The sequence below is a fragment of the Aphelocoma coerulescens genome, unplaced genomic scaffold, assembly GCF_041296385.1.
Source record: "Aphelocoma coerulescens isolate FSJ_1873_10779 unplaced genomic scaffold, UR_Acoe_1.0 HiC_scaffold_118, whole genome shotgun sequence".
Classification (NCBI taxonomy): domain Eukaryota; kingdom Metazoa; phylum Chordata; class Aves; order Passeriformes; family Corvidae; genus Aphelocoma; species Aphelocoma coerulescens.
In genome coordinates, this window is record NW_027183476.1 from 61,207 (window position 1) to 71,436 (window position 10,230).

Genomic DNA, 10,230 nt, shown 5'->3' on the forward strand with positions numbered 1-10,230 from the left:
CCGGTGTGTGCCCAGTCCATCCCCGCTCTATCCCCGCTCTGTCCCCGAGTGCCACCCATCGCGTCCCCATTCTGTCCCCAAGTGCCACCCGGCGTGTCCCCGCTCTGTCCCCAAGTGCCACCCGGCGTGTGCCCAGTCCATCCCCGCTCTGTCCCCAAGTGCCACCCAGCGTGTCCCCGTTCTGTCCCCGCTCTGTCCCCAAGTGCCACCCGGTGTATGCCCAGTCCATCCCCGTTCTGTCCCCGCTCTGTCCCTGCTCTGTCCCCAAGTGCCACCCGCCGTGTCCCCGCTGTCCCTAAGTGCCACCCGACGCGTGCCCAGTCCATCCCCGCTCTATCCCCGCTCTGTCCCCAAGTGCCACCCAGCGTGTCCCCGTTCTGTCCCCGAGTGCCACCCACCGCGTTCCCGCTCTGTCCCCAAGTGCCACCCGGCGTGTCCCCGCTGTCCCCAAGTGCCACCCACCGTGTCCCCGTTCTGTCCCCAAGTGCCACCCGGTGTGTGCCCAGTCCATCCCCGCTCTGTCCCCGTTCTGTCCCCAAGTGCCACCCACCGTGTCCCCGTTCTGTCCCCAAGTGCCACCCGCCGTGCCCCCGCTGTCCCTAAGTGCCACCCACCGCGTCCCCGCTGTCCCCAAGTGCCACCCGCCGTGCCCCCGCTGTCCCCAAGTGCCACCCACCGCGTCCCCGCTGTCCCCAAGTGCCACCCACCGCGTCCCCGCTCTGTCCCCAAGTGCCACCCGCCGCGTCCCCCCTGTCCCCAAGTGCCACCCGACGCGTCCCCGCTCCGTCCCCGCGCTGTCCCCTCCCCCCGGACACTGCGGTGCCACCCGGGTGCCAAAAGAGTCTTTTCAGTATAAATAAGAGCCGGGGACAGCGCTGGCCCCGCGGCGACAATAAAGTGACCAAGGCACGGGGGGGGGTGGTCCCCGGCCACAGCGGTGCCACCCTGGGCACAGGGGACAGCGGTGACACCGCGGTGACAGCGCCGGGGAGGGGTGGGGGGGGGGAGGCTCAGTAGTACGGGGGTGACACCGCGGGGACGTGCGGGTGACACGGGGGGGGGGGGACACACCCCGGCGGGTGACACGCGTCCTGGTGGGTGGCACGGGTGGCACGGGTGGCACGGGAGGTGACACGGGTGACAGCTACACCACGGTGCCACTCGGGGAGCCGCCGTTCTGCGAGGACAGGCCCTGCGGAGGAGGGGGGGGGGGGGGGGGGAGGGGACAGCGGTCACCGGGGGGGGGAGGGGAAGGGGACACACGGCCCCACCTTGGTGACGTCACCGAGGTGACACTCCGGGGATTCCCCCCTACCCCACCCCCACCCCAAAATCCGCGAGTTGTCCCCCCTCGGGGGATCCCCAAAGCTCACTCCAGACATCCCAAATCTCCTCCCCCGGACTCACGGGGAGCCCGGCGACAGACGAGCTTGTCCCGACAGACTGTCGCGACATGGTCCTGGTGCTGCTGGGACCCCAAACCCACCCCAAATCCCCTCTAAACCACCCCAAATCCCCTCTAAACCACCCCAAATCCCCTCCCAGACGCCCCCAGACTCACTGGGACCTTCGGGTCATGCCCGGGAACAGACGAGCTTGTCCCGACAGACTGTCACGACATGGTCCTGGTGCTGCTGGGACCCCAAACCGCCCCAAAAAAACCCTTAAACCACCCCAAATCCCCTCTAAACCACCCCAAATCCCCTCTAAACCACCCCAAATCCCCTCCCAGACGCCCCCAGACTCACTGGGACCTTCGGGTCATGCCCGGGAACAGACGAGCTTGTCCCGACAGACTGTCGCGACATGGTCCTGGTGCTGCTGGGACCCCAAACCCACCCCAAATCCCCCTCTAAACCACCCCAAATCCCCTCTAAACCACCCCAAATCGCCTCTAAACCACCCCAAATCCCCTCCCAGACGCCCCCAGACTCACTGGGACCTTCGGGTCATGCCCGGGAACAGACGAGCCTGTCCCGACAGACTGTCACGACACGGTCCTGGTGCTGCTGGGACCCCAAACCGCCCCAAAAAAACCCTTAAACCACCCCAAATCCCCTCTAAACCACCCCAAATCCCCTCTAAACCACCCCAAATCCCCTCCCAGACGCCCCCAGACTCACTGGGACCTTCGGGTCATGCCCGGGAACAGACGAGCTTGTCCCGACAGACTGTCGCGACATGGTCCTGGTGCTGCTGGGACCCCAAACCCACCCCAAATCCCCCTCTAAACCACCCCAAATCCCCTCTAAACCACCCCAAATCGCCTCTAAACCACCCCAAATCCCCTCCCAGACGCCCCCAGACTCACTGGGACCTTCGGGTCATGCCCGGGAACAGACGAGCCTGTCCCGACAGACTGTCACGACACGGTCCTGGTGCTGCTGGAACCCCAAACCCACCCAAAATCCCCTCTAAACCACCCCAAATCCCCTCTAAATCACCCCAAATCGCCTCTAAACCACCCCAAATCGCCTCCCAGACGCCCCCAGACTCACTGGGACCTTCGGGTCATGCCCGGGAACAGATGAACCTGTCACGATAGACTGTCACGATACAAACCTGCAGTTCCTGGGACCCCCAAACCCCCTAAACCACCCCAAATCACCCCCAAACCACCCCAAATCACCCCAAAACCCCCTCCCCGGACTCACGGAGACCCCGGGCCGCGCCCAGGTGCAGATGAGCCCCTCCTGGCAGCCTGTCACGATACAATCCTGCTCCAGATGAGCTCCTCCCAGACCCCCTAAACCACCCCAAACCACCCCCAAATCACCCAAAATCACCCCAAAATCCCCTCCCCGGACTCACGGAGACCCCGGGCCGCGCCCAGGTGCAGATGAGCCCCTCCTGGCAGCCTGTCACGATACAATCCTGCTCCTCCTGGGACCCACAAATCCTATCCCAGACCCCCTAAACCACCCCAAACCACCCCCAAACCACCCCAAATCACCCCAAAACCCCCTCCCCGGACTCACGGAGACCCCGGGCTGTGCCCAGGTGCAGATCAGCCCCTCCTGGCAGCCTGTCACGATACAAACCTGCTCCAGATGAGCTCCTCCCAGATGCCCTAAACCACCCCAAACCACCCCCAAACCACCCCAAAATCACCCCAAATCACCCCAAAACCCCCTCCCCGGACTCACGGAGACCCCGGGCCGCGCCCAGGTGCAGACGAGCCCCTCCTGGCAGCCTGTCACGATACAATCCTGCTCCTCCTGGGACCCCCACATCCTATCCCAGACCCCCTAAACCACCCCAAACCACCCCAAAATCACCCCAAATCACCCCCAATCACCCCAAAATCCCCTCCCCGGACTCACGGAGACCCCGGGCCGCGCCCAGGTGCAGATCAGCCCCTCCTGGCAGCCTGTCACGATACAATCCTGCTCCTCCTGGGACCCACAAATCCTATCCCAGACCCCCTAAACCACCCCAAACCACCCCCAAACCACCCCAAAATCACCCCGAATCACCCCAAAATCCCCTCCCCGGACTCACGGAGACCCCGGGCCGCGCCCAGGTGCAGATGAGCCCCTCCTGGCAGCCTGTCACGATACAAACCTGCTCCAGATGAGCTCCTCCCAGACCCCCTAAACCACCCCAAACCACCCCCAAACCACCCCAAATCACCCCAAATCACCCCAAAACCCCCTCCCCGGACTCACGGAGACCCCGGGCCGCGCCCAGGTGCAGATGAGCCCCTCCTGGCAGCCTGTCACGATACAATCCTGCTCTTCCTGGGACCCCCACATCCTATCCCAGACCGCCTAAACCACCCCAAACCACCCCAAAATCACCCCAAACCACCCCCAAAATCACCCCAAATCACCCCAAAACCCCCTCCCCGGACTCACGGAGACCCCGGGCCGCGCCCAGGTGCAGATGAGCCCCTCCTGGCAGCCTGTCACGATACAATCCTGCTCCTCCTGGGACCCACAAATCCTATCCCAGACCCCCTAAACCACCCCAAACCACCCCAAAATCACCCCAAATCACCCCAAAACCCCCTCCCCGGACTCAAGGAGAACCCCGGGCTGTGCCCAGGTGCAGATCAGCCCCTCCTGGCAGCCTGTCACGATACAATCCTGCTCCAGATGAGCTCCTCCCAGACCCCCTAAACCACCCCAAAATCACCCCGAATCACCCCAAAATCCCCTCCCCGGACTCACGGAGACCCCGGGCCGCGCCCAGGTGCAGATCAGCCCCTCCTGGCAGCCTGTCACGATACAATCCTGCTCCTCCTGGGACCCACAAATCCTACCCCAGACCCCCTAAATCACCCCCAAACCACCCCCAAACCACCCAAAATCACCCCCAATCACCCCAAATCCCCTCCCTGGACTCACGGAGACCCCGGGCCGCGCCCAGGTGCAGATGAGCCCCTCCTGGCAGCCTGTCACAATACAAACCTGCTCCAGATGAGCTCCTCCCAGACCCCCTAAACCACCCCAAACCACCCCCAAACCACCCCAAAATCACCCCAAATCACCCCAAAATCCCCTCCCTGGACTCACGGAGACCCCGGGCTGTGCCCAGGTGCAGATCAGCCCCTCCTGGCAGCCTGTCACAATACAAACCTGCTCCAGATGAGCTCCTCCCAGACCCCCTAAATCACCCCAAACCACCCCAAAATCACCCCAAATCACCCCAAAACCCCCTCCCCGGACTCACGGAGACCCCGGGCCGCGCCCAGGTGCAGATGAGCCCCTCCTGGCAGCTTGTCACGATACAATCCTGCTCCTCCTGGGACCCCCAAATCCTATCCCAGACCCCCTAAACCACCCCAAACCACCCCAAAATCACCCCAAATCACCCCCAATCACCCCAAATCCCCTCCCCGGACTCACGGAGACCCCGGGCCGCGCCCAGGTGCAGATGAGCCCCTCCTGGCAGCCTGTCACGATACAATCCTCCAGGAACAGCAGCACCGTCAGCCTCTCCTGGGCGATTTTCTTGCACACCAGCGGCTCGAGCAGGGGCACCTCGTGCAGCCGCGGGCACAGCGCCGTCCCCAACACCTTGCCCATGTCCAGAGACCCCCGCGACCCTCCCGGGCCACCCCCGGGGGGCTTCTCCGAGCCACCCCCGCCGCGGCTGATGTTGCCCAAGCTGTGGTAACGTTTGTGCTCCTTCTCGGGGGGCTCCCGCAGGGTGAGCGTGGCGAATCGCCCCGCGCTCAGCGCCGGGGGGACGCGGGGGGACATCTGGGGACCCCCGCCGGGCTGCGGGAGGCTGTTGGAGCGGGACAAGGAGCGTGGCAAGCCCGGCACCGAAGCGGGCTCAGCGGTCAGCCGGCGAGGAGGAGGTGGCCGAGGGTCCAGCACGTCCTCGGTGAGGTCCCACAGGCAGAACTGCGTGTCCTGCCCGGCCGAGCCGAAGCGGTAGGTGACGCTCGGAGGGGCCGGGGCATCCTCGTGGCTACCGCCGTGGCCACCACCCCCAGCGCGGTCGTGCGGCGGCCGCGGCGGCGGCGGCGGGGCGGTGGTGAAAGGATCGAAAGCCACGGCGTTGACCCACGACTTGTGGCCGTGGCCGCGGGCCACCACGCGGCCCTCGGCGAACGACCACACGGTGACCAGGTCGTCCTCGCCACCGGTGACCACGTAGCGGCCGTCGGGGCTCCAGCAGACGCAGAGCAGCCCCCCGAAGTAGCTCCTCATCATCCCCTGCAGCAGCATGGACGAGAAGTGGAAGACCCTGAGCACGCCGTCCTGGCTGACGCAGGCCAGCGAGCGCCCGTCGGGCGAGAAGGCGAACTCGTTCAGCGGCCCCGAGCCCACGGCCCACTTGAGGAGGGGGTTCCGCGGCGTCTTGCTCTTGCAGGAGAACACCCGGAAGCCCTCGCCCTGCGTCAGCAGCGTGTACTGCGGGCTGGTGGCCCCGCACGGCTGCTCCGAGTCGTACAGGTACAGGTGGCCGCTGGCGTGCGACGCCAGGAACAGGCGCTCGGTGTCCGGTAGCCACTTGACCAAGGTGACCTTGGACTTGTCGATGAGGCGCTGGAGGAGGGGGGAAGGTGGGACACACAAAGGGTTAAAAAAGGTGGCACGGGGACACCCTGGGGGAGGTGCTGGTGGCCCCCCATGGGGATCCCGAAGCTTTCCCGGTGGCCCCGTGGTAGCCTTGGTGGTCCCCATGTGGCTCCTGACACATTCCCGGTGTCCCCGGTGGCCCCAGTGTCCCCGTGGTGGCCCTGGTGGTCCCACGTGGCTCCCGAAGCGTTCCCAGTGTCCCCGTGGTGACCCCGTGGTGGCCCTGGTGGTCCCACGTGGCTCCCGAAGCGTTCCCAGTGTCCCCGTGGTGACCCCGTGGTGGCCCCTGGGGAGGTCCTGGTGTCCCCGTGGTGACCACCCCTGATGGTCCCATGTGGCTCCTGAGGTGTCCCTGTGGTGACCCCATGGTGGCCCTGGTGGTCCCATGGGGCTCCTGAGGCCTTCCCGGTGGCCCTAGTGTCCCCATGGTGGCCCCATGGTAGCCCTGGTGGTCCCATGTGGCTCCCGAGGCATTCCTGGTGTCCCCCAGTGTCCCCGTGGTGACCCCATGGTGGCCCTGGTGGTCCCATGTGGCTCCTGAGGTGTTCCCGTGGTGGCCCCATGGTAGCCCTGGTGGTCCCATGTGGCTCCCAAGGCCTTCCCAGTGTCCCCATGGTGTCCCCGTGGTGGCCCCCGGGGAGGTCCCGGTGTCCCCATGGTGGTCCCACGTGGCTCCCGAGGCATTCCCAGTGGCCCCGTGGTGGCCCTGGTGGTCCCATTTGGCTCCCAAGGCCTTCCTGGTTGCCCCAGTGGCACTGGTGTCCCTGTGGTGACCCCATGGTGACCCCATGGTGGCCCTGGTGGTCCCATGGGGCTCCAGAGGCGTTCCCAGTGGCCCTGGTGGCCCCAGTGTCCCCGTGGTGGCCCTGGTGGTCCCACGTGGCTCCCGAAGCGTTCCCAGTGTCCCCGTGGTGACCCCGTGGTGGCCCTGGTGGTCCCACGTGGCTCCCAAAGCGCTCCCAGTGGTCCCAGTGTCCCCGTGGTGGCCCCTGGGGAGGTCCCGGTGTCCCCGGTGTCCCTGTGGTGACCCCGTGGTGGCCCTGGTGGTCCCGTGGTGGCCCCTGGGGAGGTCCCGTGGTGGCCCCTGGGGAGGTCCTGGTGTCCCCAGTGTCCCCATAGTGACCCTGTGGTGGCCCTGGTGGTCCTGTGGTAGCCCCTGGGGAGGTCCTGGTGTCCCCGTGGTGTCCCTGTGGTGACCCCGTGGTGGCCCTGGTGGTCCCATGGTGGCCCCTGGGGAGGTCCCGGTGGCCCTGGTGTCCCCGTGGTGACCCCATGGTGGCCCTGGGGAGGTCCCAGTGTCCCCAGTGTCCCCGTGGTGACCCCGTGGTGACCCCATGGTGGCCCCTGGGGAGGTCCTGGTGTCCCCAGTGTCCCCATAGTGACCCTGTGGTGGCCCTGGTGGTCCTGTGGTAGCCCCTGGGGAGGTCCTGGTGTCCCCGTGGTGTCCCTGTGGTGACCCCGTGGTGGCCCTGGTGGTCCCATGGTGGCCCCTGGGGAGGTCCCGGTGGCCCTGGTGTCCCCGTGGTGACCCCGTGGTGGCCCTGGTGGTCCCATGGTGGCCCCTGGGGAGGTCCCGGTGGCCCTGGTGTCCCCGTGGTGACCCCATGGTGGCCCTGGGGAGGTCCCGGTGTCCCCGGTGTCCCCGTGGTGACCCCGTGGTGGCCCTGGTGGTCCCATGGTGGCCCCTGGGGAGGTCCCAGTGTCCCCGGTGTCCCCGTGGTGATCCCGTGGTGGCCCTGGTGGTCCCATGGTGGCCCCTGGGGAGGTCCCGGTGTCCCCAGTGTCCCCATGGTGACCCCGTGGTGGCCCCTGGGGAGGTCCCGGTGTCCCCAGTGTCCCCATGGTGGCCCTGGTGGTCCCGTGGTAGCCCCTGGGGAGGTCCTGGTGTCCCCGTGGTGTCCCTGTGGTGACCCCGTGGTGGCCCTGGTGGTCCCATGGTGGCCCCTGGGGAGGTCCCGGTGGCCCTGGTGTCCCCGTGGTGACCCCATGGTGGCCCTGGGGAGGTCCCGGTGTCCCCAGTGTCCCCGTGGTGACCCCGTGGTGACCCCATGGTGGCCCTGGGGAGGTCCCGGTGTCCCCAGTGTCCCCGTGGTGACCCCATGGTGGCCCTGGTGGTCCCGTGGTGGCCCCTGGGGAGGTCCCGGTGTCCCTGGTGTCCCCATGGTGGCCCTGGGGAGGTCCCGTGGTGGCCCCTGGGGAGGTCCCGGTGGCCCCGGTGTCCCCTCACCTCCTCGTTGAAGAGCCGGCCGGCGCTGTCCTTCTTGGCCAGGTCCAGGTACTGCACCTGGCCGGCCGAGAAGCCCACGAGCAGCGCCAGCGTCTCGGCGCCCGCCGTGAACTGGTTGAAGTCGTGGCACGTGGGCTGCGTGCCCTTGTAGACGCGCTTGTCGATGGGCCGCTGCAGGTCCAGGGCCTGCGGGGACACCCACGGTGGTGCCACCGCCACTGGCACCATCCCCAGAGCTCCCCGGGGACGCGGTGCCCACCCTGCGGCACCACTGGGGCCGGCCGGAGGGTCCTGTGGGGGGCTGGGGTCGCTGGGAGCGACCCTGGGGGCACTGTGCCCACCCCTGGGGTCACTGTGCCCATCCCTGGGGTCACTGTCAGAGGTCCTGGGGTCACTGTGTCTATCCTGGGGTCACTGTCACCATCCCTGTGGTCACTGTCACCGGTCCTGGGGTCACTGTGCCCATCCTGGGGTCACTGTGCCCACCCCTGCGGTCACTGTGCCCACCCCTGCGGTCACTGTGTCCATCCTGGGGGCACTGTGCCCACCCCTGGGGTCACTGTGCCCATCCCTGGGGTCACTGCCACCATCCCTGTGGTCACTGTCACCATCCCTGGGGTCACTGTGCCCACCCCTGGGGTCACTGTGCCCACCCCTGGGGTCACTGTCACCACCCCCGGGGTCACTGTGCCCACCCCTGGGGTCACTGCCACCATCCCTGTGGTCACTGTGTCCATCCTGCGGTCACTGGGCCCACCCCTGCGGTCACTGTGTCCATCCCTGGGGTCACTGCCACCATCCCTGTGGTCACTGTCACCGGTCCTGGGGTCACTGTGTCCATCCTGCGGTCACTGTGCCCACCCCTGGGGTCACTGTGCCCACCCCTGGGGTCACTGTCACCATCCCTGGGGTCACTGTCACCGGTCCTGGGGTCACTGTCACCGGTCCTGGGGTCACTGTGCCCACCCCTGGGGTCACTGCCACCATCCCTGTGGTCACTGTGCCCACCCCTGGGGTCACTGTGCCCACCCCTAGGGTCACTGTCACCACTCCTGGGGTCACTGTGCCCACCCCTGCGGTCACTGTGCCCATCCCTGCGGTCACTGCCACCGGTCCTGGGGTCACTGTGCCCATCCTGGGGTCACTGTGCCCACCCCTGTGGTCACTCTCACCACCCCTGGGGTCACTGTGCCCCCCCCTGGTGTCACTGTGCCCACCCCTGGGGTCACCTTCCCCCCCATTCCCCCCGTTTCCCCCCCGCCCCCCGTTACTCCCCCGTTCCCCCGCTCTCTCCCCCGCCGCTCCCCGCTTCTCTCCCCGTTACCCTGCGGCTGCCGCGTCCCCCGGGCCCGGCCCCTCCGTAGAAATGCAGCTCCCGGCCGAGGTTGCAGCAGACGCGGCTGCGTTCGGCGGCGCCTCCGGGGGGGCTGCGGCTCCGCGCCAGCCGCACCATCGACAGCCGAACCGGCGGCAGCGCCCCGGGGCCCGGCGGGGCGGGCCCGGCCGGGGCGGGCCCGGCGGAGGAGGCGGCGGCGGCGGCGGAGGTGGCGGGGCCCAGCAGGCGGTAGGAGCCCTCGCGGGTGCGGAAGCGGCTCTTGAGCTCCGGAGCGGCCGCGGGAGCCTCGGCCGGGCCCGGGGCCGCCGCCGCCGCCGCCGCCATCGCCGCCGGAAGCCGCGTCAGGCCCGGGCGGGAGCGGCCGCCGCCATGGCGGCGCTGAGTCACCGGGGCCACGCCCACCGCGGGGGGAGGCCACGCCCACGGGGGGGGAGCGGGCCAATCAGCGGGGGAGGAGGGAGGGGACACGCCCACGAGAGGCTAAACCACGCCCACGACCGCCGAGGCCGCGCCCCCCGGGATGGCGCCACGCCCCCGAACAGAGACCACGCCCCCAGGTGAGTGAGACCACGCCCCCAAACGCGAAACCACGCCCTCAGGTGGGTGCGGCCACGCCCCAAAAACACGAGACC

The 10,230-nt window shown here is 68.0% G+C and overlaps 1 protein-coding gene across 1 annotated transcript; it reads right to left on the bottom strand.

The window, feature by feature from the left end:
* Positions 1 to 4,802: 4,802 nt before the first annotated feature.
* Positions 4,803 to 9,962, bottom strand: LOC138100604 (dystrophia myotonica WD repeat-containing protein-like). The gene is made up of 3 exons (XM_068998478.1): positions 9,587 to 9,962; positions 8,263 to 8,448; positions 4,803 to 6,002 (listed from the first exon to the last, which is right to left on the bottom strand). The coding sequence occupies exons 1-3, from the start codon at positions 9,920 to 9,922 to the stop codon at positions 4,803 to 4,805; spliced, it is 1,722 nt and encodes a 573-aa protein (XP_068854579.1). The 5' UTR covers positions 9,923 to 9,962.
* Between the last annotated feature and the right edge of the window lie 268 nt (positions 9,963 to 10,230).

Coding starts and splice junctions, on each gene's coding strand:
- LOC138100604 (XM_068998478.1), bottom strand. CDS start 9,922: ATGGCGGCGGCGGCGGCGGCGGCCCCGGGCCCGGCCGAGGCTCCCGCG. Junction 8,449..9,586: donor GGGGACGCGGCAGCCGCAGG/GTAACGGGGAGA, acceptor GTGTCCCCGCAG/GCCCTGGACCTGCAGCGGCC. Junction 6,003..8,262: donor GCCGGCTCTTCAACGAGGAG/GTGAGGGGACAC, acceptor CCCCTCCTCCAG/CGCCTCATCGACAAGTCCAA.